At 36.7% G+C, this 27,585-nt stretch overlaps 1 protein-coding gene across 7 annotated transcripts in view; it reads right to left on the reverse strand.

Annotated features, from left to right (window-relative positions):
- Positions 1–27,585, reverse strand: part of HERC2 (HECT and RLD domain containing E3 ubiquitin protein ligase 2) — a 273,658-nt gene that overhangs the window by 164,998 nt on the left and 81,075 nt on the right. For all 7 annotated transcript variants that reach the window (XM_045448942.1, XM_045448938.1, XM_045448941.1 and 4 more), the window contains 6 exons: positions 26,370–26,621; positions 21,187–21,380; positions 14,733–14,933; positions 8,868–9,096; positions 8,647–8,771; positions 3,994–4,172 (listed from right to left, as the gene is read on the reverse strand). In XM_045448942.1, the coding sequence (XP_045304898.1) occupies positions 3,994–4,172; positions 8,647–8,771; positions 8,868–9,096; positions 14,733–14,933; positions 21,187–21,380; positions 26,370–26,621 (1,180 nt within the window). The remainder of the gene's footprint in view (positions 1–3,993; positions 4,173–8,646; positions 8,772–8,867; positions 9,097–14,732; positions 14,934–21,186; positions 21,381–26,369; positions 26,622–27,585) is intronic.

The following is a 27,585-nucleotide window of genomic DNA, read 5'->3' on the forward strand; positions in this document are numbered from 1 at the left end:
TAATTATTATAAAACTGCTGTGGAGACAGCTCCTCCCTGTGTTACCAAAGGTTCAGAAGACAACCTATGAGATGGTCTAAAAAGTGCTGTCCAATAGTAACATAATGCCAGGAAGCCACATATGTCATTTAAAATGTTCTGCCAGGGGGCGCCTGGGTGGCGCAGTCGGTTAAGCGTCCGACTTCAGCCAGGTCACGATCTCGCGGTCCGTGAGTTCGAGCCCCGCGTCGGGCTCTGGGCTGATGGCTCAGAGCCTGGAGCCTGTTTCCGATTCTGTGTCTCCCTCTCTCTCTGCCCCTCCCCCGTTCATGCTCTGTCTCTCTCTGTCCCAAAAATAAAATAAACGTTGAAAAAAAAAATATTAAAATGTTCTGCCAGTCACTGGGGCACCTGGCTAGCTCAGTCAGTTAAGCACTGAACCCTTGATTTCAACTCAGGTCATGATCTCAGTTTGTGAGACTGAGCCCCGCACTGGGCTCTATGCTGACAGTGAGGAGCCTACTTGGTATCCTCTCTCTCCCTCTCTCTCTGCCCCTTGCCTGATTGTGCTCTTTTTAGCTCTGTCAAAATAAACAAATAAACTTAAAAAAATGTTTAATGTTCTGCCAGTCACATTAAAAAAGAAAAAAAGAAATGTAAAACCAGTATTAATAAAGTATCCCAATATATTGAAAATACTATTTCAACATAAAACTTAAACTCAAAAACACACTTAAAAGTTTTCTAACAACTGAATCAAGTCCAAGGTTTTAAATATGAATTTTAATAAATAATTAATAATTCAATTAAAATAACTGAATTTTAATTAATAAAAAATAAAACTTCAGTGTCTCAGCTACACTGGACACATTCCAAGTGCTAATCAGTCAAACATGGCAAAAGACTTCCAGACTGTACAGTAACAGGCATTGATGGGTAAAACAGACAAGTCTCTCCACACCAAGGGAATAAACAGGCCGGGCAACCTACCATAGGCCGAGATCAGGGAACACACACTCACTCTCTGACAAACACCAGGAGTCCTGACACAGCCTCCTCAGCAAAGGGTAGGGCATTCAAGAACTCAATATTGTTTCAGAAAATACATGCTTTATGCTTTAAAACTTCTGCATAGAACTTCATTTTTTAATTACAAAGCACTCAGCATCCATTTTCTCATTTGATCCTTAACTCTATAAACACTGCTCCTGGTATTACTCTTCCAGTTACCACACTGGGGACAGTTTCACTTGCCAATTTTATACAAGCAGTCACAAGTGAAATCTTCTAGGAATAAATCCCAGCGTCTTTCCACTACCACCAACTACACTGAGTTAATTCACTTTCAATCTGTTATACTAAAGATCAGAATGTATGAGATACTGATCAAAAGAAACAATCATCAGATTAAAAAAAAAATAGGAAAAATTTTTTAATTACCATTTACTATAATCTATTTAAAGAACTAGCTCTAAAACTTCCTCTTAAAAGTTCCCAATGTGTCCAGTAAATTCTGGTGCTTCAGGTATGGACAGCAGGCTGCCCCCACACCAGCAGCATACCACCCACCACTCTTCTGGACATACATGCAGAGCCCCCTGTTCTCTGAACTTGGCTACTACCTGAGCCAACACTCTAGAATACTTTCTCTATGTATAGAAAATGAAACAAAACAGGAGCCAAGTTTACACAGGAAAGAATTTTGTTAAATAGAAGAGCCAAGAGTTTTCCATTGTCTAACAAATACCTTTCAAAAATCACCTTGCTTTTTTGGTCTTTTTGAATGACAATGAAATGTTGGCTGACATTTTTCAGGAACAGTGTCTGATCACTTCAGCCCAAGGTTCCTGTTTATATTCTGACTCTGACTGATTCTTACCTCCTCCAGATAGGGCCTTCAGAAATAATGCTCACCATTCTTTTATTTACTTCAGCATTTAAATTAACAGTTGTTGGGGCGCCTAGGCGGCTTAGTTGGTTGAGAATCCAACTTCGGCTCAGGTCATGATCTTGTGGTTGACGAGTTCGAGCCCCATGTCAGGCTCTGTACTGACAGCTCAGAGCCTGGAGCCTGCTTTGGATTCTGTGTCTCCCTCTCTCTCTGTCCCTCCCCCACTCATGCTCTGTCTCTGTCTCAAAAATAAATAAAACGATTTAAAAAAAAAAATATTTTAATTAAAAGTTGTCTTAGGCATCCAGATGACCAACAGACACATGAAAAGATGCTCAACATCGCTCATCATCAGGGAAATACAAATCAAAACCACATCAAGATACCACTTCACACCAGTCAGAATGATTAAAATTAACTCAGGAAGCAACAGATGCAGAGAAAAGGGAACCCTCTTGCAATTGTTGGTAAGAATGCAAACTAGTGCAGCCACTCTGGAAAACAGTGTGGAGGTTCCTCAAAAAATTAAAAATAGAATTACCCTACTGCCCAGAAACAGCACTACTAGGAATTTATCCAAAGGATACAGGAGGGCTGATTCATAGGAGCACAGGTACCCCAACGTTTATAGCAGCACTATCAACAATAGCCAAATTATGGATAGAGCCCAAATGTCCATCAACAGATGAATGGATAAGGAAGATGTGGTTTATATATATAATGGAATACTACTTGGCAATGAGAAACAATGAAATCTTGCCATTTGTAACAATGTGGATGGAACTGCAAGGGTATTATGCTAAGTGAAATAAATCAGTCAGAGAAAGACAGATATCATATGTTTTCACTCACATGGAATTTGAGAAACTTAACAGAAGACCATGGGAGAAGGAAGGGGAAAAATTTTGTTTCAAACAGAAAGGAAGGCAAACCATAAGAGACTCTTAAATACAGAGAACTGAGAGTTGATGGGGGGTGGGGGGAGAGGGGAAAATGGGTGATGGGCACTAAGGAAGGCACTTGTTGGGATGAGCACTAGGTGTTGTATGTAAGCTATGAATCATGGGAATCTACTCCTGAAGCCAAGAGCACAGTGTACATACTGTATGTTAGCTAACTTGACAATAAATTATATTAAATAATTAATTAAAAAGATAAAAAAATAAAAGTTGTCTTAGTAATACATATAATTCTATGACATATGCAATGAGGCAATGATACAACCAATTAAAAAAAAAAGTTCTATCAAAATGATTTTCATTTGCATCTACTGCTTACTAATGAGGCTAAGAATCTTTTCCTATTTATCGTACAATCCAATTTTCTCTTGTTTGAAAATCTTTAGAATCTCCAGTTCTACCTCACATACTCCAAACTCTCCCCTCATCTATATTTAATGTCTGCTCTTAAAACAGTGTGGAGGTTCCTCAAAGTTAAAAACAGAACTACCTTATGATCCGGGAATCATCCTACTGGGTATTACCCAAATACAAAAACACTCATTCAAAGGGAAGCTGCCCGAGTGTCCCTCAATAGATGAATGGATAAAGAAGATGTGGTGTGTATACACAATGAAATATGATTCATCCATAAAAAATGAAACCCTGTCATTTGCAATGACATGGATAGAGCTAGAAAGTATAATACTAAGTACTTAAGATAAGTCAGCAGAGAAAGACAAATACCATATGATGTCACTCATATGTGGAATTTAAGAAATAAAACAAATGAGGAAAGGGGGGGGAAAAGACAGACAAACCAAGAAACAGACTCTTAATTACAGAGAACAAACTGATGGTTACCAGATGGGAGGGGGGTGGGAGGATGGCTTAACTAGGCGACAGAAATTAAGGAGTGCACTTAAAATGAGCACAGGATGATACATGAAACTGTTCAATTACTATATTGTATACCTAAAGCTAATATAACACTGTGTGTTTACTAACTAGAATTAAAATAAAAACTTAAAACAGTCTGCTCTTTACCCCAAAACCTATTCTACATAATTTTCAGAGTATACCTCAACAGCCAAAACATTTTCAGACCCTAGTGCTAGCTAGATCTCACTATCTTACTATGAAAACCAATAATCCTCCTGTTAAAATATATCTAATACTATTTACCTAAGAAGCTGTTGTATGAGCTGAACCAGAGGCAAACACTGTTTTCCAGAAGATTCATAGATCCCAGTATTAATAAGATCTTTATCCAATGGAGTCCTACTTCTATGAAATGTCGAGGCACTGGCTTCCTGTTCATCAATTTCTTTTTCCTTCTGTGCTTCTTTTTTGGCTTCCATATCCTGTAATTCATAAAACAGAAACTGGTTACCAGTTATCTTAGTACCAAGTGTGAATGCACCCTGAGCTGAGCCCTGATCTCACAGCCTAGATGTCCCAGCTTCTGTGCACTAACTCACAAAACCACCTGGTGACACTGGCCCACATCCACTGTCGGAAACCCCACTGCTCAGGTGCTCAGTTTCTAAACAGACTATTTGTCCTATAAATCCATTACCCAGGCTGCCATTGCTGACGTTCTCCAGGTTCCTTCTGTAAAGTCCCTAAAATCTTTTCTCCGGCTACTGGATCTAAGAAATACTTAATGTGATCTGCCCCATACACACACAGTCTATCTATTTTGCAAACATGAAGCAAGAACTCAAGAATAAGAGGATATATTCCCAAGTCATGTATCTGATAAGAAACATGTGTTCAGAATACAGAAAGAATTCTTACAACTCAACAATTAGAAAATAAATAACCAACTTAAAAATAAGCAAAGGATTTGAATAGAAGTATCTTCAAAGATGATATATAAGTGGCTCATAAGCACATGAAAAGATGTTAGACATCATTAGTCATCAGGGAAATTCACATCTGTTAGGATAGCTATAAAAGAAAAGTTGGACAGTAGCAAGCATTGACAAGGATGTAGAGAAATCAGAACCCTCATACATTGCTACTGGGAATATAAAGTGGCACAGCCACTTAAGAAAAAAATCTGGCCATTCTTCAAAACATAAACACAGAGATACTATAAAACAAATCCACTCCTAGGCATACACCCATAAGAAAAAAAAAAGCCTGTCCAAACAAAAACCTATACACAAATGTTCGTAACAGCATTATTCATAACTTAAAAATAGAAACAACTAAATGTCCATTGGCTGATGAATGTATAAACAAAATGTGCTATGCCATACAATGGAATATTATTTAGCAATTTTAAAAAATTAAGTATGACATGAATAAACTCTGAAAACACTAGGCTAAGTGAAAAGCCAGACACAAAAGGTCACGTATTGTATAAATCCATTTATATGAAATGTCCAGAGCTAGAAATTCTTCAGGAGACAGAAAGTAGATTAGCAGTTGTCAATGGTTGAGACAAGTAGGGCTAGAAATTATTCAGGAGACAGAAAGTAGATTAGCAGCTGTCAATGGTTGAGACAAGTAGGGAATAGGGGGTGTGACTGTTAAGGGACACAGAGTTTCTTTTTGAAGTAATGAAAAGGTTCTGAAATCACTGGTGATGATGGTTGCACAACTCTGTGAGTATGCCACTGAATTATACACTGTAAAAGAGTGAATTTTATAGTATGTGAATTAGATCTCAATAAAGCTATTATTTAAAAAAAAAAAAAAAAGAGGGGCGCCTGGGTGGCGCAGTCGGTTAAGCGTCCGACTTCAGCCAGGTCACGATCTCGCGGTCTGTGAGTTCGAGCCCCGCGTCAGGCTCTGGGCTGATGGCTCAGAGCCTGGAGCCTGTTTCCGATTCTGTGTCTCCCTCTCTCTCTGCCACTCCCCCGTTCATGCTCTGTCTCTCTCTGTCCCAAAAATAAATAAACGTTGAAAAAAAAATAAATAAAAAAAAAAAAAGAAACAAAAAGGCAAAAAACAAAAATAGAAGGTATCTTTGCCAAACACAACCAATATTCCTGAGGACTTACTATATACCAAGCATTGTTCTAGTAACCAAATTTATGGTGAAAAAGCAAAAAATTTCTTTCCTTCTGGGCATTTTCTAATGGCAAAAACCAGAACAGTCTAAACACCAACAACAATCCATCCCAATCCTTGAGGGGTATAGGGATGAAGACTCAGCCTCAGTGGCTACCCACTGTTAAGGATAAGAAAGCAACATAAATCAGAAAAATGAATAATGTGCATCCTTTTAACCCAGCACAATTTCATTTCTAAAACTCTTTCCTAATAATCATTCTTATACTCTATTCAATGACTTATAATCCATAAGAATATACTTAGAGGCGCCCAGGTGGCTTAGTCAGTTAACCATCCAACTTCTGGTTTTGGCTCAGGTCATGATCTCACAGTTCATGGAATCAAGCCCTGCACTGGGTTCTGCACTAACAGCTTGGAGCCTGCTCGGGATTTTCTCTCTCCTCTCTCTCTGGCCTTTCCCCCACTCATGCACACTATCAAAATAAATTACATTTTTAAAAAGAATATAATTAATAATTGTAGTAAAAATATCTAAAACCTAAATGGTAAATAGATTATTTATAAAAAATAAAAAGGATGGGGCGCCTGGGTGGCGCAGTCGGTTAAGCGTCCGACTTCAGCCAGGTCACGATCTCGTGGTCCGTGAGTTCGAGCCCCGCGTCGGGCTCTGGGCTGATGGCTCAGAGCCTGGAGCCTGTTTCCGATTCTGTGTCTCCCTCTCTCTCTGCCCCTCCCCCGTTCATGCTCTGTCTCTCTCTGTCCCAAAAATAAATAAACGTTGAAAAAAAAAAAAAAAAAGGAATATGAAGGAATTCCCTTTTCATATGACAGACTTCTCCAAAACAACAGAACAAATGGACAGTAAAATATACAGCAGAAAACATGGCAACCTGATGAGTAAAAAAGATGCAAATTAACACACCACTGAAATTAATCCTAGCCCCATAATCACATCATTAGTAAACATTTGCATCCTCAAAAGTCAGACAATAAAACAAAAATATTAACAATATTGGCATACTAATAATTCTTAAATATGAGGTTTTTGTTTACGTCTTTCTGTAGCTTTATAACAATTTTGTTTTAAAATGAATGGCCTTTTAGTTATCTTTTAGGCTTAATGATTATATAGATCACAATCTATGTATCTCTGTAGCCTCTCTACCTCTGCAATACCCTGCCTCCAATACCTCCTTAAAGGTCCCTCCCTCTGTCCAGCAGCAAGTGAGGAATAAACATTTGCTAACTAAATCAATAGGTTCTAAAAATACTGCTTGGGTCATATCTGGCCCACTCGTGGACTTCCTCTGTCTGTTCTCTGTCACGGCTCCCATCAGGTAAGCTGTCACACAGAGCTGTGTGGGGAAGAGGAAGAAAAGGAAGAGGCTTGGAATCAGCAAACCTACCACTCACTAGTCCTAACAACTTAGCAAATCACTACACTTTTGTGGTACTTATGTCCACATCTATAAAATGGAATTTTAAACCACTTTTTCCACTCAACACCGTTGACAAAGTTAAAAGAGAAAATCAAAATAAAGTACACAGCATAGTACCTGGAAAATAATAGCTATACAAAGAACTGTAGTTGTCCCTAATGTTATTTATACGATTTCTTCTATTTTTTTCAATTTAAATTTTTTTTAATGTTTTTATTTATTTTTGAGAGACAAAGCGTGAACAGTGGAGGGACAGCGAGAGAGGGAGAAGTAGAATTAGGAGCAGGCTCCAGGCTCTGAGCTGTCAGCACAGAGCCTGGCATGGAACTTGAACTCACGAACCATGAGATCGTGACCTGAGCTGAAGTCGGACACGTAACCGACTGAGCCACCCAGGTGCCCCTATTTTTTTTTTCAATTTAATCAAAGTACTTCTTAAGTATGCTTTCAAAGATATTTTCAATGTATTTACTTCATCTAATTTTATCAGTGTTAGTTTTTAGATAAAAAACTATTGCAACAATAAAAGCAACAAAAGAAGCTATGAATGACCAATAAGTACATACAAATGCAAATTAAAGCACACTTCCCTCACCCAGAATAGCTAAATTTATGAAGAATGACATGCCTCATGTCGGTGAGGTCAAGAAGAGCTAGAACTAGAACTCTCATATTGGCTGGTTCAAATTAAATGCCACAGCCACTTTGGGAAACTGTAAAAACACAGTCACCAAAAGACCTAGCAAATTGTACTTCCAAGTATTTACGCAAGAGAAAAACACATGTTCACTAAAGGACTTGTATACAGCATGATCAAAGCAGCTTTACAGAATCAAAAATTTTAATCAAATGTCTATCAACAGGACAATGAATAAACAAACAGTGCCATAATCATACAATGAAATACTCAATGGTAAAAACAACAGATGAGTCTGAAAATTATCAATGTAAAATAAAGCAGACATAAAATAGTACATACTATATGATTCCATTTATGTGGCAATCAGAACTGGCAAGACTAATTTAATCTGAGGGAGGATGGGAGTCCTGGAGTGCAAAGAGGCACAATGACACTTTCTAGGGTGATGGAAATGATTCATAATATGATCAGGGTATCTGTCATATTCATTTAAGTAGATAAAAGTGGGTATATTTTATCATACTTAATATCTCAAGTTTTTTTAACTAGTTAGATAAAAAAGCTTTAATTACAGAAAATATTTGGATGTTACTAACCATTTTATGTTTCAGTTTTTCAATAATTCTTGCAAAATGTTGTTATTTCTTCACCTGAGTACAGTGTTTCAATCTCAGCTCACTGACAGGTAAAACTTGCCTCTGTCAGCTCACATACATACTCCTAGAACCATACCTGGATTTCTGCAGTAATGGCTGCATTTAAGGCCGACTCTAAGCCTCCATCGGCCATCAAGCTGCCCACCAGAAGATCAATCATGAATCGACGACCTGGACTTATGTTTACTTCATTGCCTGAAACTGGAAAGGAAAGTGTTTTTGACAATGTGAGGTAAGTGCCAATGCCCCTTGGCACCCTCTTGTGCACCCACCACTCCACCCCATCCCCAAACCCACCTGCACAGGGCAGGAGAGCAGAGAGCGCCCGGGCCCTTTCCTCAGCAGTGGGCAAAAGCACGGACCACCCACTCTGCAGCACAGCCTGGGCAGCTGCCTGCACGGTGCTCAGCACACCTGCACTGCTGGCCAGAGACACCACAGTCTGTTTCAGGCTGTTGAGGAGGACGCTGCCCAGACCTAAACCAAGGAATTCTGGGTCAACCTGGTGACTAATGGCAGCATGCAACTGAAAGGAGAAAAAGAATTTTAATTTAGAAGTCCTAAAAACAAGTGTATTTCAAATCTTGTTAAAGATTAAATAATACCTCAAACTGAGTTTTATTCAAATAATAAAGAAAAAAGCTCTGCTATATGAATTTTTTTAACTAGACTAAAAACTTTTACTCATACTAGGTGAGAGTCCACAGTAAGGTATTTTTAAGAGGAATTTTTTAAACCCACTATAAATACATATATGGAAGAGCTCAAGACCAATGGAGAGGTTAAATCATGTGGAAACAGGGGCACCTGGGTGGCTCAGTCGGTTACACACTCGACTGGCTCAGGTCATGATCTCACGATTTGTGAGTTTGAGCTCCACATCAGGCTCTGTGCTGACAGCTCAGAGTCTGGAGCCTGCTTCGGATTCTGTGTATCCCTCTCTCTCTGCCCCTCTCCCACTTATGTTCTATCTCTCTCTCTCTTTCAAAAATAAATAAACATTAAAAGAAATAAAATCAAGTGGAAACAGCAACCTCCACCCCACCACCAGTCATCTGCACCAAACACAGAGAAATAGCGAATATAATACAACCCGAAAGCTGTTAAAAAAAATATAGGGGCGCCTGGGTGGCTCAGTCAGTTGAGCATCTGACTTCAGCTCAGGTCATGGTATTGTAGCTTGTGAGCTCAAGCCCCACATTGGGCTCACTGCTGTCAATGCAGAGCCTGCTTTATATCCTCTGTTCCCTTCTCTCTCTGCCCCTCTCATGCTCTCTCTCAAAAATAAATAAACATTTAAAAAATGTTTTAAAAAAAAAGATTATATAGCCAAGCTGAGAGTATATAAGGAAGTTCCTCAAGGGCCAAACCAGAACTCAGAGAGATACACACAGCAGGAGCCAAGAGGTTCTGGACTCTAAGAATAGATCAAGGCCTTGGGGCATGAGATCCCAGCTGCCCATGACAGCCCACTGAACCTGAGCTTCCTGCAGAAGTTTGGGAGCCACTGAAGATCACCCATCTATTGCCAGCCAGGGCCTGAAAACAACACTGTCCATAAAAGCTTTTGGTAGAAAGAGACCCCACAATAAATCAGAGACCTGACAGATGTAAAATCTGTCCTGTGAACAGACGTAAAATCAAGTTTACACCAACCATCTAGGTACACATATCACAAGTCAAGAACTGAAAACCAAAACTCATCTGGAGCCTGAGAAACTCATGACACTTAAGAGACACAAATACAAAACTGTCGTTTGGGGACATCATCATAGCCAAAGGCAAGGGGATACCCCTAGCAAACCCTCCCCTGAAAGTGGTGTTGCAGTCAGAAAGGACAAGCCATACTAGGTCACCACAAGGTAGAATCAAAAAACAGAGCTCTTATAAGAGGCAAAACTCACACCCCAAGGCAGCAATAAAAACAATGGAATGAATCCATAAAAAAAGAAAATGTTCTTAGAGATCAAGGAAGGAACAGAACCCAGAAGAATATAATAAACAAAATGAAAGCTTTGAAAAAGACCCAAATATAAATTCTAAAAATGAAAAAAAACAGCTACAAGAATAAAAACCTCAAGGCAGAAAAGTGTGAAAAGCCTGGGCCCAGGTTCCAGCCCTAAACCTTGAGGCCATGGGTACCTGATCTGGGCCACATTCCTGAACCTCTCTCTGTGTCCTCATTTATGCAATATACATCACAAGTCCTAACTCTCAGATGGGTGGCACACTGATTTAATGAGTTAATGCATGGAATGCAATGACCATACAAGTATTTATTTTATAATGGACAATTCAAAAATATGGAACATTCATCTAAAGAAAGGATTTGGGAACTGAAAGAGAGCACTGAATGAAAAACCAGAAGGCAGAATGGAAAAGACAGAAAATGAACATCATAAAAGATAAAAAGATTTTTAAAATATCAAAGAAGTTGTGATACTTAGGAAGACAAGAGAAGTTCAACATACACTGAGAAGTAGATAAAAAAAAGTAGATAAAAAAAAGAGTTAATTTCAATGGTAAATGGTGACTATTTTTCAAAACTTACCAAAACATGAGAATGAGAATCATAACCTCAAGTTATATATACAAAAATAAATCCTCACCTAGACATAATGTATTAAAATTACAAAACAAAAGAACATCTGAAAGGCTACCAAAAAGAAAGACACCTTAACTACAAAGAAAGAATTACATCAATAAAACAATTTTCATCAGCAAAAATAAAGACCGGAAGACAAAACATCTTCAAACTGTTGATAAAATAACATGTAACCTAGAAAGCTAAGCCCTGTTAAACTACCTGAAGAAACATTCGAGCAAACAGTTTTCAGACTTTACAACTCACAGACCTTGATGAAGAAACTTACTGAAGGAGGTACCCAGGAGGGAGAAGATATAAGCAACAATGACAAAACAAATTGGTTAAAAAAAAAAGAAAAAAAGGCTACATCAAAGTAAGCATAGTCTCTTTAAAAATGACGATTATAATGGGGCGCCTGGGTGGCGCAGTCCATTAAGTGCCTGATTCTTGATTTCAGTTCAGGTCATGATCTCACAGTTTCATGGGTTCAAGCCCCACATCATGCTATTGTGTTGACAGCATGGAGGCTACTTGGGATTCTCTCTCTCCCTCTCTCTCTGCTGGCAGTCTCCCCCATTTTGTGCTGTTTCTGTCTCTCTCAAAATAAATAAACTTAAAAAGAATTTTAATAAAAAAATTAAAATGACAGTTATGATTATAATAATTCAAAGAAAAGCGAAAAATGATTATTTTTATAACAATATAAAAATAATTATTTCACCAATCCTAACAGGCATTTCTTTTCATGTCTTTTTTTTTTTTTTTTTCAACGTTTATTTATTTTTGGGACAGAGAGAGACAGAGCATGAACGGGGGAGGGGCAGAGAGAGAGGGAGACACAGAATCGGAAACAGGCTCCAGGCTCTGAGCCATCAGCCCAGAGCCCGACGCGGGGCTCGAACTCACGGACCGCGAGATCGTGACCTGGCTGAAGTCGGACGCTTAACCGACTGCGCCACCCAGGAGCCCCTCTTTTCATGTCTTAAATCAGAAATGTATCTTACACATCACAATTGGGAGCATTTTTCTTTTAGGGGCACATTTCTTTTAGGGGCACATACACAAAAAAGTGTGCATTGGATCCAATGTAATAATAGACTACCTGACAATTAAAACACAAAAGGTGGAACGGGGAGCTTAGGGTAATGCATCCTATAGCCCCTATATTTTTCAGGAAGAGAAGGACTAGTTACTTAACATTTTGTGGAATTAACAAATATTTAATTTTTTTGTGACATGATTAATGTCCAGAAATCAGATTTTAAAATTTAGGAACAATTAAAGGTATCATGAAAGAAAAAACTGTTTTGGAGGAGTGCCTGGATGTCTCAGTCAGTTGAGCATCCAACTCTTGGTTTCGGCTCAGGTCATGATCTCATAGTTCGTGGGTTCAATCCCTGTATGGGGCTCCACACTGACGGCAAAGAGCCTGCTTGGGATTCTCTCTCTCCCTCTGTCTCTGCCTCTTCCCCTCTTGCTCTTGCTGTCAAAATAAATAAATAAACTTAAAAAAATTGTTTTCGAAACCTGATCAAGAGATAAATAATAGGGGCGCCCGGGTGGCTCAGTTAAGTGTCTGACTTTGGCTCAGGTCATGACCATGCGGCTTGTGAGTTCAAACCCCACATCGGGCTCTGTGCTGGCAGCTCAGAGCCTAGAGCCTACTTTGGATTCTGTGTCTCCCTCTCTCTCTGTCCCCTCCCCTGCTCACATTCTGTCTCTCTCAAAAATACACAAACATTTAAAAGAAGAGAGAAATAATAAAATGAAGAATAAACTTACATAAAACTTATCAGAAGACCTAAATTCAAATACATTAGCAATCACAAAAACTATAAAAAAATTAAATTCACCTAATGAATAAAGATCCTCAAATTGGATTCTTTTTAAGAATCAAGCTTTGGGGCGCCTGGGTGGCTCAGCCGGTTAAGCGGCCGACTTCGGCTCAGGTCATGATCTTGCAGTCCGTGAGTTTGAGCCCCGCATCGGGCTCTGTGCTGACAGCTCAGAACCTGGAGCCTGTTTCAGATTCTGTGTCTCCCTCTCTCTGACCCTCCCCCGTTCATGCTCTGTCTCTCTCTGTCTCAAAAATAAATAAATGTTAAAAAAAAATAAAATAAAAATTTTTTAAAATAAAAAAAATAAGAATCAAGCTTTGTAAGTGAATTTTTAAAATGATGCAATTAAAACATAAGGACCTAAAAAAACAGAATAAAGCAACAGAAAAACATATGTCACCAGGTAAATGTAGGCCAAAAGGAATTGAACCTAAAACAACATGAGGTCTTTCTCCATAGCAATGACCAGAATAGCAACATTGCTACAAACCATGGGAAGCAACAACTGGGTGGAATCATGGAAGGGAACCACTGAGGCCCTAATAAATGAGCTCCTCTAGAAGATTTTTGGGAAAGAGAAGTACTCTCCAAACTTCTGCTAATTTGATTAATGCAACTAAACACTAAATTCAGCTGTGTGCTTTTTATTTTTTATTTTATTTTTTTTAATAATTTATTGTCAAGTTAGCTAACATACAGTGTATACAGTGTACTCTTGGCTTCGGGACTAGATTCCCGTGATTCATCACTTACCATAAGCTGTGTGCCTTTTAGAACCAAGGCAAAAAGGGGACAGAAGAAGAGGGGGACATGATGGGTTACATAGAAATCCTTGTATTATAAAGGGAAAAATTATTTTGTTGAGAAAAACTACTTTCTTGACATTCAGTCATAGGATTTTATTGCCAAGAGAAATATGATGACCAAAGATTTCAGCTATAGTTTTTCTTTAAAAAAGAAACAAAGAAGCAAACAAACAAAGAAAAAAAAAAAAAGGAAGAAAAATATGTTTGTAGGTTTTCCTATTTTGACCTTTCACCTTAACCTTCCCTGTGACAAAGTGGAGGGAGACAAGCTTACAGAGTTGAGCTTTCATACTCCAGAGGAGAGACTGGCTAACACATCCACTGGTCTCTCAGTTATCCACTATCTCACTCAGTTGTTTCTCCACATACAACAGTAAATTCAAGATTGATTCCATGATGAATGCAAACAAGCTGATTATTGCAGAAATAAAACAATCCATATATACTCTCACCCTGCATGCCAAGACTGACTTCCAGAACAAATATAACTAGACTGATTTTTTTTTTAATTTTTTTCTAACGTTTATTTATTTTTGAAACAGAGAGAGACACAGCATGAACGGGGAAGGGGCAGAGCGAGAGGGAGACACAGAATCGGAAGCAGGCTCCAGGCTCTGAGCCATCAGCCCAGAGCCCGACGCGGGGCTTGAACTCGCAGACCGCGAGATCGTGACCTGAGCTGAAGTCGGACGCTTAACCGACTGAGCCACCCAGGCGCCCCGAGACTGATTTTTTTAAGCCTCCTACATATTACATTCCATCATAACCTAAATAATCTAATCTAAATAATCTAAACACTTTAAATACTTTACATTTTTCATTAGCAGTTCAATTAACAGGCTAAAATGCATACCCTTCAATATACATAAACATTATTACAAATACCTAAGACACTTACAAAGGGAGGGAGAAGAAAGGAAATCATTAATACCTGAAGTCGTAGAAGATTCAGTGTTGCCACAGCCATACATTCTTTCTCTTGAGGTGGAGGCCAGTCAGCAGTGCCGTCCATCCCCTCACTCACTTGCCGTAGTAGGAGGTCCAGCTGCTCAAAAGTCATTGAGCAGATATCTACCACAAAAGGGACACGGAGGCCAATGGACCACTCAGAACAAGACGACCAAGCAAAACTCTATTGAAGAAACAAAAGAACCTAAAATGAATTCACACATTCAGTTCTTGGACTGTTTCACAGAAAAGATTCACCATTATGAATTATGAAGATGCCTTAAATTATTACTTATTCATACCTCTAATTGTCCCCAATACAAATGTACTTTCATGGTTGTCTAGCTTATACACTATCAGCTTCCAATCTTCTCTCTCATTTTAGGACCCAATCTCATTGTGCCACAAATAAAAAGATACAACATTTATAATCTTTTCACTCTCAAAATTATTAATGCACACTAATAGATAACAGTGAGGATCATAATCTACTTGAACAGTTACAAATAACTGTAAGTAAATAATGAAAGGTTAGGTATATTTAATCTCTAAAGCAACCACTAAAAAACTACACAAAGAGACAACTCAGTAAGTTAAAATGGAGTACTAAAAATTATTCAAACAACCCAAAAGAAGTCAGGAAAAGATAAAGGAATAAAAAAAGAGAGCAAACAAAACCTCACAATGGTAGAAATAAATCTAACTTATAAATAATTAAATTAAATGTAAATGGTCTAAACATACTAACAAAAAGTAGAAATTGTCAGGAGGTATGAAAACCAAAATCTAACTATATGGTATCAACAAGAAGTCTACCTTAAATATAAAGATTAAAAAAGTTTAAGTAAAGGAATAGAAAATGGCTATATTAATATCAAACAAAGCAAACTTCAGAGGCAGGAAATTACCAGGGCTAAACAGACATATTATACAATGATAAAAGGGTCAATTCACAAGAAGACAGAACAATGTTGAATGATATGTACCTAACAACAGAACCAGAAAACACACGGCAGTAAAAACTGGCAGAAATGAAAGAAATAGATAAATCCAAAAATATAGTTGAAGACAGCAAAATTATCCTCCTAATAACATAGAACAAAGAGATATTAAAAAAAGTAAAACTTTAAAAGAAACTAATAAAACCATCAATGAACTAGATCAAACTGACACTTACTAGAAAACCACAATAGAATACAGTCATATTTAAAATATTTAATCATAAAATATTTCTTACCTATATAAAAGAATTGAAATCATAGAATATGTTCTCTGAACATAATCAAATTAAGCTTCTTAGAAACCAACAGAAACTAAAAGCCAATAAGAATAACCTAGATGTAAATAACTAGAAAAATCTCTTAAGCATTCTAAACAACAGGTTTCTACATTCCAATTACAAATGGTTACATTTTGATTCTAAAGTAGCCTGCAAAGAATTAAGTATGTTTATGGTAAAACCTACAGCAGCCACTAAAAAGAAATTATATAAAGAAATAAAGTCAAATTCAAAATAAATAAAGTTAAGTGGAATATTAAAAAATGTTCATATACTCCCAAAAAAGGCAGGAAAAGCACCAATAGAGGAATAATAGAACAAACAAAAGCCAACAAGAAAATGGAAGACGCAAATCTATGTACGTCAAAAATTGGAGTAAACATAAATGATCTAAATATATCAATTAAAAGACAGATTGACTCAAGCATTTTTTTTTTTAAATGCACCTATACACGGTACCCAAGAAACTCACTATACACATAATGAGACATGTGGGTTAAAAGTAAAAGATATAGGGGCGCCTGGGTGGCGCAGTCGGTTAAGCGCCCGACTTCAGCCGGGTCACGATCTCGCGGTCCGTGAGTTCGAGCCCCGCATCGGGCTCTGGGCTGATGGCTGGGAGCCTGGAGCCTGTTTCCGATTCTGTGTCTCCCTCTCTCTCTGCCCCTCCCCCGTTCATGCTCTGTCTCTCTCTGTCCCAAAAATAAATAAACGTTGAAAAAAAAAAAAAAAGTAAAAAAAAAAAAAGTAAAAGATATAAATCTAACAAAACATGTCAAAGACTTATATACTGAAAATGCTAATAAATGAAATCAAAGAAAATGTAAATAAATATCTAGACATACCATTTTCATTGATTGGAAGACTAAATATAGCAAAACTGCCAATTCTCCAAAAATTGATGACAGGTTGAATACAATTCCTATTAAAGTCCAAGCAAGATGTTTTTGCTGACATAGACAAGACTATTCTAAATTTTATATGGCAAGGGAAAGGAACTAGAATATTGACTTCTTATATAACCTCAATAAACAAAACCCATGACATTGGCAAATTCCTACAATAATTATTTCAATTTTTAATTTTTTTTCAATTAAAAGAATGGAAAAGTTACAGTATGCAAACACTATTAAATAAAAAGCAAGGAGCCCCTGGGTGGCTCAGTCAGTACTTAACACTTAGTCTGACTCTTGATTTTGGCTCTTGAGTCTGAACTCAAAGTTCATGGAATCAAGCCCCGCATTGGGCTCTGTGCTAGGTGCGGAGTCTGCATAAGATACTCTCTCTCCCTCTCTCTCTGCCCTTCCCCCCATTCACATGCGTGCTCTCCCAAAATAAACCTAATAAAATTTTTACAAAATAAATGAAAAATGAAGCACCTATATTAAAATCAGACAAAACAGACTTCAGAGCAAAGAAAAAGAAGGATAAAGGGGGCATACTGTATAATGCCCTTGGCTAATTCATCAAGATAACAAAGCAAACCTAAATGTGCACATATCTTTAAAAAAAGAAAAAAAAAGAGCTTCAAAATCTATAAAACAAGAACTGACAAACCCATCCTAAAATGTATATGGAATCTCAAGTGACCCCAAATAAACAAAATAATCTTGAAACAGAGAACAAAACTGGAAAACTCACAATTCCTAATTCAAAGCCTACTACACTACAAAGCTACAGTAATCACAACAGCATGGTCTTGGCATAAAGTACCAATGAAATACTGGCATACAGACCAATGAAACAGAATGGAGAGCCCAAAAATAAGCCATTACCTATAGAGTAAAATGATTTTTGATAAGTGCCAACACCATTCAATGGGGAAAGAACAATCTTTTCTACAAATGGTGCTGGGAAAACTGCAAAGCAATCAAATTGGATCATTACCTTATACCATATACAAAAATTAACTTAGAGTGGATCAAAGACCAAAACATAAAAGCTAAAACTATAAAACTTTCAGAAGAAAACACTGGGTGAAATCTACATAACAGATTTCTTGGATATATATAACACCAAAAGCATAGGCAACATAAGAAAAAATAGATAAAGTAGACTTACTTAAAATTAAAAACTTGTGTGCATCAAAGGACACTATCAACAAAATGAAAAGACAAGCACAGAATGGGGAAAAAAATAGCTGTAAATCATATACCTGATAAGGGATTAATATCCACAATACATCAAGAACTCCTACAATTCAAGAAAAAATTCAAAAAGGGGCAAAGGACTTAATCAACATTTTCTCAAAGAAGATATACAAATGGTCAATACACACATAAAAAAATGTTCAACATCTTTTCTATTAGGGAAGTGCAAATCAAAACCACAGTGTGATACCACTTCATACACACAAGGATGGCTTCAAACAATCAAAGAAAGAAAACCAGAAAATAACCAGGGTTGGCCAAAAAAAAAGTGGAGAAACTGAAACCCTTGTGCATATCTGGTGGGAATGTAAAAATCATGCAGCTGCTGTGGAAAACAGTTTGACAGTTCCTCAAATTCCTCATAATTACCATATGATCCAGCAATTCCACTCCTAGATATATACTCAAACAAACAAAAACAAAAACAAAAAAATGAAAGCGTGGACCCAGACACTCAGAGCAACACAACCACAATAGCCAAAGGTACAAAAAAGGAGAAATAAATGAACAAAATGTGGGATATACATATAATGGAATATTATTAAGCCTTTAAAAGGAATAAAATCTTGAAACATCCTCCAACATGGAACAAGCTTAAAAACCTTATGCTTAAAAAAATTTTAATTAAAGGGGCGCCTGGGTGGCGCAGTCGGTTAAGCGTCCGACTTCAGCCAGGTCACGATCTCGCGGTCCGTGAGTTCGAGCCCCGCGTCGGGCTCTGGGCTGATGGCTCAGAGCCTGGAGCCTGTTTCCGATTCTGTGTCTCCCTCTCTCTCTGCCCCTCCCCCGTTCATGCTCTGTCTCTCTCTATCCCAAAAATAAATAAACGTTGAAAAAAATTTTAATTAAAAATTAAAAAACTTATGCTAAGTGGAATAAGCCAGACACAAAAGGTCAAATATTATATGATTATACTTATATGAGGTATCTTGAATAGGCAAATTCACAGAAACAGAAAGTAAATTTGAGGTTACTAGGGGCCAAAGGGAAGAGAAAAGGAGACTAATGTTTAATGGGTACAGAATTTTTGTTTAGGATGACAAAGTTCTGGAGATGGATAACAATGATGGTTACACAGTCTCATGAATATACTTAATGCCACTGTATATATAGTCAACCATAATTTTTTTAATGACCAAAAGCACTGATATTAAAAAAAAAAAAAATACAACTGATAGAGCCAAAAGAAATGGAGAAATCCATAATTATACTTGGAAATACCAACACTATCCTCCTAGAAAGAGATAGAAGCAGACAGAAAATCAGCAAGGATATACAACAATTGAATACCATTAATGAACTGGATTTAATGGACATTTATAGAACACTTCACCCAACAACAGCAAAATACATGTAAAACAAAATACATAACCCTTTTTAAGCACACACATAGAACATTCACTTAAGAGAACATATCCTGAGACACAAATCTTAACAAACCTAGAAGAATTGAAATCATATAGTTTGTTCCCTAACCACAATAAAATTAAACTAGGAACAGTAAGAGAATGATAATAGTACAATCTCCAAACACTTTAAAATTAAATGACACAATAATACATAGGTCACAGAGCAATTCTCAAAAGAAATTAGAGAGTATTTTGAACTGAACAAAAACAAAATACATCAAAATGTATGAGTGCAAATTCGCACTACTTAGAGGGAAATTACAGCATCAACTGCTTAAATATTACAAAAGAAGAAAGGTCTAAAATTAACCTAGACTTTTTCTTGAAGAAACTAAAAATAGAAAAGTGTGAACCCAAAGCAAGCTGAAGGGGAAAAAAAATAACAAAGAGAAGAAGCCAATGAAATTGAAAGCAAAAAACAAAGGGAAGTTTTTTGAAACTAAAAGTTCTTTAAAAAGATCAATAAAATGGATAAATATCTAGGCAAAACTGACAAAGAAACACACACACACACACACACACACACACACAAATTACTAATATCTGTAATGAAAGAGAATATATTACTACAGACCCCAAAGACTTCAAAAGGTTAGTAAAAGAATACTAAGGAAATCTTTACACACAAAACTCAGACATCTTAGATGAAATGGAACAACTCCTTGAGTGCCACAAATCAGTTAAACCTACTCAAGAAGAAACACTCTGAATAGTTCTGTATCTATTAAAGAAACAATTTTTACATAAAAATCAAAGAAATTTCCTGGCTCAGATGGATTCACCAAAGAAAAAAAAAAATTTAAAAAGAAATAACACTAACTCTACACAATCCCTTCTAGAAAACAGAAGAGAAAGGAACACTTTCCAACACTTTTTATGAGACCAGTTTTACCCTGATAAAAAGACACACAGTATAAAACCACAAACCAATTATCTCTGATGACCATCAGCAGAAAAATCCTCAACAATACATTAGCAAATCAAATAAAGCAAAGAATAATACACCATAACCAAGTGGGGTTTATCTCAGAAATGCAAGGTTTGCTTAATATTTGAAAATCAATTAACATAGTCTACCATATAAACAGACTAAAGAAGGAAAACTACATGATCATATCATTTGAGAAGAAAAATGTATCTGACAAAATTCAGCATCTATTCAGTATTAAAAAAAAAAAAAACTCTCAAAAAAGTAGGAGTTAAAGGAAACTTCCTTAATCTGACACAAGGCATCTACTAAAAAAGAAAAATCCTACAGTTAACATCCTAGCTAATAGTGAAAGACTAAATGCTTTCCCGCTACAAACAGGAACAAGGATGTGCCCTCTTACCACTCTTCAACATCATATTGGAAGTCTTGGCCAGTGCAATAAGGCAAGGGAAAGAAATATAGAAAAAAGATGAAATAAAACTGTGTCTATATTTCTGAAGAAAACTCCAGGGAATTGACACAAAACTCCTAGAACTAATAAGTGAGTTTAGTACAACTACAGGATATAAGAACAACACACACAAGTCAATGGTATTTCAACATCCTAGCAATGAGGGATGGGCAACCAAAATTCTACAAAATATCTAACCAAACTATCTACTCAGTACCTGAGCAGGTCCACAGGCAATTCCAACTATGTGTTTGGTATCCAGTCCTGGCAGTGCAGCAGGTTCTGGTTTGGTCACACGCAAGGTGTCAAAGTGCTGACACTGGTCGTTGCTGCCCCAGCTATGGACCTCACTGTCCTCAGTCAGAGCCAGGCAGTGGGTGGAGCCTGCAGCCACATCAATTACCTTCTTCCCTAAGAGGAAAGATACAACACAGCTTCACACCTGACTTCTGTTGTAGATCATTCAGGTCAGAAGGTATTTAATGTCAACTTCTAAAGGATAATTCATTGCTTTAATACTATGCATAATTCATCTGCTTCATGTATGTTACTAAAACCCTTGTTATGGTTTACTAGCTACAATTTATTAAGACCTGCAGCCTGAAAATTAAACAATGTTAAGGTATGAAAAGGATCTGTTACTTTTTTTTTTTTAATGTTCATTTATTTTTGAGAGAGAAAGGGCCTGAGTGGGAGAGGGGTAGAGAGAGGGAGACACAGAATCCAAAGCAGGCTCTAGGCTCTGAGCTATCAGCACAGAGCCCAACACAGGTCTCAAACACACAAACTGCGAGATCCTGACCTGAGCCACAGTCGGACACTCAACTGATTGAGCCACCCAGGCACCCCAGAGCTGTTATTTTTTTTCTCCATATTCAGTTTTTCATTCAGAAAGAGATAAGTGTATTTTTAATTAATCATTAAATCGTATTCTCCTGTCCCAAGATATAATCATGCAAAGTATATCTTTTTTCCTTTCTATTTTTAGAACATTTTAGGATCACAGCAAAATTGAGGAAAAATGCAGAGATTTCCCATATACTCTCCACCCCATGTATAGCCTCCCCTATTATCAAGTATTCACTTTTATTTGCATGTGAATGTTTAATTGTTCCAACACCATTTGTTGAAAAACTCACCTTTGCTTCATAGTATTGCCCTGGCTCCCTTCTCAAAGATCAATTAACTATATTTATGTGGGTCTATTTCTGAGCTCTCTACTTTGTTTCAATGATCAATTTGTCTATACTGTAATCAATGTCATACTGTCCTGATTACTGTAGCTTTATATTAAGTTTTGAAGCTGCATAGTGTCAGTCCTCCAACCTGTTCTTGTCCTTCAATACTGTGTTAGCTATTCTAGATCTGTTGCCTCTCCACATAAAACTTAGAATCAGTCTGTCAATACCAATACAATAACTTGCTCAGATTTTGATGGAGATTGCATTAAATCTATAGATCAAGCTGGAAAGAACTGACAATATTCAGTCTTCCTATCCATGAACAAAGAATATCTCTCAATTTATTAGTTCTCCTTTGATTTCATTCATCAGTTACATAGTTTTCCTCATATGGCTCTTGTACTTACTTTGTCAGAGTTATACCTATTTATTTCATTTCCTTACTACTAATGCGAATGATATTATGTATTTATTTCAAATTCCACTTAATTGTTGACATATAAAAAAACAAGACTTTGGTATATTAACTTTGTATCCTACAACTCTGCTATAACCATTTATTACTTCCAGCTTTTTTGTTAATTCTTTCAGATATTCTACATAGACTTTTATGTCATCTGTGAACAAAGTTTTATTTCTTCCTTCTCAATCTGCATTCCTTTACTATCCTTTCATTGTCTTACTGCATTAGCTAGAACTTCCAGCATGGTTCTGAAAAGAGATGATGGTGAGATGAGACATCTTTTCCTTGTACCTGATCTTAGTGGGAAGGATTCAAGTTTCTTACCATTAAGTATAATGTTAGCTGTAGGATTTTTATAGATATTCTTTATCAAGTTAAGGAAGTTCTCTCCATTCCTGGTTTATTGAGAGGTTTTAGTAGGAATAGGCATTGAATTTTATCAAATGTTTTTTCTGCATCTATTGATATGATCATGTGATTTTTCTTATCCCTCTCTTGATTTGATGGATTACATTGATTTTTGGATGCTGAATTAGCCAATCTTGCATATGCAGAATAAACTCAACTTAGTGGTGATATATAATTCTTTCTATACATTGTTGAATTTGATTTGTTAATATTTCATTGAAGATTTTTGCATCTATATTCATGAGAGATGTTGGTCTGTAATTTTTTTATAATGTCTTTGTCTGGCTTTGATATTAGGGTGGTGCTGGCCTCACAGAATGAGTTAATAAGTATTCCCTTTGCTTCTCTCCTCTGAAACAGAGATTATAGAGAATTGGTATAATTTCTCCCTTCTTCCTTAAATGTTTGGTAGAATTCACCAGTAAACCCATCTGGGCCTCACGCTTTCTGAAAGTTATCAATTATTGACTCAATTTAATAGATATAGGCCGATTCAGTTTGTCTATTTCTTCTTGTATGAGTTTTGGCAAATTGTGTCTTTTAAAGAATTGGTTCATTTCATCTACATTACAAAATATGGGGGCATAGAGTTGTTCTTAGTATTCCTTTATCATCTTTATAAAGTTCAAAGGATCTGTAGTATGTCTTCTCTCTCATTTCTCATCATACAGTGTTTGCCTTTCTCTGTCTGACCTATTTACTTAGCGTAATGCCCTCAAGGTCCATCCATATTAACACAAATGGAAGAATTACCTTCTTTTCTGTGGCTGAATAATATTCCATTATACTGCATTTTCTTTATCCACTCATCTATCAATGGACACTTAGGTTGTTTCCATATCTTGATTACTATGAATAATGCTGCAATGAACAGGAGGATGCAGGTACCTTTTTGAGTTAGCATATTTATTTCCTTCAGATAAATACTCAGAAGTGGAACAGGTGGATCACATGGTAGTTGGTTTTTTTGTTTGTTTGTTTAATTTTTGAAAAGCCTCCTTACTGTTTTCCACAGTGACTGTACCAATTTACATTCCCATCAACAGTGCACAAGAGTTTCTTTTCCTCCACATCCTCACCAACACTAGTTATTTCTTATCTTTTTGATAATAGCCATTCAAACAGGTATGAGGTGATATCTCACTGTGGTTTTGATCTGCATTTACCCTGAAGATTACTGACATTGAGTACTTTTTCATATACCTGATGGCTATCTATAAGCCACCTTTGGAAAAATGTCTACTCAGATCCTCTGCCCAATTTTTCAACAAATTGGTTTTGGAGCAGGTTTTGTTTTGTTTTGTTGCTATTGAATTGTATGAGTCCTTTATATATTTTGGATATTAATCCTTTATCCCATATATGATTTACAAATATTTCCCCCATTCTGTAGGTTGCCTTTTCATTTTGTTGATGGTTTCCTTTCCTGAACACAAAGATTACTAACTTTAGATCTTTCTTTTTTTATAATACATGAATTCAGTGCTATAAATATCTTTCTAAGCACTGCTTTCACAGCATCCCACAAATTTTGGTAAGTTGTTTTCATTTTCATTCAGTTCAAAATATTTTAAAATTTCTCTTGAGAGTTTTTTGTTTGACCATGTGTTATTTGGAAGTTTAGTGTTTATTTTTTAATATTTTTTTAATGTTTATCTATTTTTGAGAGAAACAGTGTGTGAGTATGCACAAGCAGGAGAGAGAGGGGAAGACAGAGAATCCCAAGTGGGCTCTGAGCTGACAGCAGACAGCCCAATGTGGGGCTGGAGCCCACAAACCGTGAGATCATGACCTGAGCCAGTCAGATGCTTAACTGACTTAGCAACTCCGGCACCCTGGAAGTTTATCTCCATGTACTTGGGGATATTTCAGCTATCTTTTATTGATTTTTAGTTTAATTATATTGTAGTCTGACAGCAGACATTGTTTGATCTCCCTTCTTTTAAATATGTTAAGGGGTGTTTTATAGCCCACATTGTGGGCTATCCTGATGAATATCAAAGTACCCTCTTCATTAAGGAAGTTTTCTAAGACAAAAATCTCCTTTTTCTAAAGTCAAATAATACATTTTTCCTATTTAAACAGTGTTATCCAAGTATTATATTTTTGCTTAATAGTAAGTCTAACGTGACCAGCACAAGGAATGTCTTCAGAAATGTCAACATAAAAAATAATTCAGCTGCAAAATTCTACTAGAGTAAGGAGAACAATTCTAAGAGCCTATGATAAGTTGACAACAACCAAAATGTACCAAAAATTATTTAAATATTTTCATGATAAGCTCTCTCTGTATCTAATAAATGTTGCTGACGAAGCATATTTCCTTAGCTAAATGAAAAAAATATAAACAAGAAAGGCTAACAAAATTTAAACATAGCTCCATAATATAAACCAACTGTATTACCCTACAACTTATCTCAGAAACTTAGAAAATAATAGACACCATAAAACCTTGTCATCAGGAAAGAAACTAGCAAGTCCTATGTAAAAGTCTCCCTTTAAACTCCCTTGACAAAAAAGCAAAAACATAAAGTAGGATCCAGCACAGAGATCCAACAAACTTCATCCCTCATGCCAAACACAGGCCAAGGGTTGTTTCTATGAATAAAGCCATTAACATAGTCAGGACCATTTGTTTACATATTGTCCATGGCTACTTTTGGGGTACAAAAGCAGAAAAAGAGTAGTTGAGACATACAGTGTATGGTACTCAAAGCTAAAATACTTATGGTCTAGGTCCTTTAGGAAAACAGTCTGCTCACCCCTTAGATAAAGCACTACAAGCCCCACCTGATAAACCTATCACCAACCTCTCCCACACTTCAGAAGGCACCTGCAAAGCACACCTACATGCCTGGGCTCCCATTCTATCTAGAATGCATGCTAGATGCCCTTGAAACCAAATAAGCAGGATTCACCTATCAAGGATAATTTCAAATGAGACCACTCTAGGCACACCAATCCTATCTCCTCCCACTGTGCTCCCACAGCACTATATACACCCGTCATCTTAGCAATGTCTACAGTATAACTACAGGTGACCTCACCAACAGAAGTTAATCTCACTAAGGCCAGCTTACATAGTGATGAATAGATGCCTGGCACCAATATTTATAAAACTGAACGAATTTCAAAATAAATCTGGTGAGAATAATTCTACACCATTTTTAAATAGAAACAAAACCATTTTCCATTTATAATCTATATCTATAAAAATGTGGGTAAAAGCCTTCTAATGATGAGTTAATTCGTGAAATAGTAGGTAAATAAAGGAAAGACCTACAAACTTTAAAAGATTACTAAAGAAAAAGCTTCAAAAGGTTTTAAAAGTTTTCATTTTGCACTTACCTTGCAAGCCTTCCAAGAGTTTGGGATAACGAACATGTTCCTCTGTTCCATGCCCTAGTCTCTGATTGTCACCTTTTCCCCATGAATAAACCTGGCCATCTTTCGTCAAAGCGATAGAAAACTGACTTCCACATCGGACTTTCACAACATCCAAGTCTTGAAGCTTTTCAATAAGCTTTGGTGTTTTGCAGCCGTCACTACCACCTCTGCCCAATTTTCCATAGTCACCATCTCCCCAAGACCACACCTGACCTAAAAAATACAAATATATTTAAGTAAAAATAACTGTACATCTTAATGCAACTTCTAAGTGGCTGAAAATACTCAATATAACCAATAACATAAATCTAGACTTATATATATAGTATATTAACTATAATAACAATAACCAGGTGACCGCTTACCAAATGAAATCTAGTTTATACTTCAGGTTGATATAGAAGCAATAGGAAAAGGAAAGCTGGGTGTGGTTTTTTGTTTTTGTTTTTAGTTAAAAGAATAATAAAGTCCTGACTCTTCCTAGTTTGTGCTCAATGACTGGGTTCAGTTCAACCAAGTAGTGAAAACAGAACAAAAGACCCACTGCCTCTATAAAATACTATAACTGGACCCATTGAACACAGCTGTAGTTCCCTGACCACTCTCTCTCAAGTCTGCCTGCACACTGTCCTGTCATGCTGACCACAAGTCAACTGCAGGACGGCATTTCTTTCTAATAATGTTTGTGAGTATAGTCTAATTAAATATTATATAAAGCAATAAATTACAAAAATGTGTTTGTTTTATATTTACTCTGATAATTTGCAAAAAGTCAATAAATATGAATTATTAAAAAAGAAACCTGCTAAATTAGGTGCAGGTGAAAACTGTAGAAAAGAAATGAGAAGAAATATAAAAGAAGAAATTACATCGCTTCATAAGTGACTTAAGTTGTTTTTTTTCTTTTTTTTTTTTAAAGAGAGAGAGCACACGAGCAGGGAAGAGAGGTAGTAGAGGACGAGGGGAAGAGAGACACAGAGAGAGAGACACAGAATCTTAAGCAGGCTCCACACTCATTGCAGAGCTCAATTTCACAACCATGAGATTGTGACCTGAACCAAAATCAAGAGTCAGACAATCAACCGACTGAGCCACCCAGACACTCCTCCATTCTGTTTTAAATAATCTAAAGATCAGCAAATTTTTAAAAATATTTTTTAATGTTTATTTATTTATT

The sequence above is a fragment of the Leopardus geoffroyi genome, chromosome B3 (assembly GCF_018350155.1).
Source record: "Leopardus geoffroyi isolate Oge1 chromosome B3, O.geoffroyi_Oge1_pat1.0, whole genome shotgun sequence".
In the NCBI taxonomy this organism is placed as follows: domain Eukaryota; kingdom Metazoa; phylum Chordata; class Mammalia; order Carnivora; family Felidae; genus Leopardus; species Leopardus geoffroyi.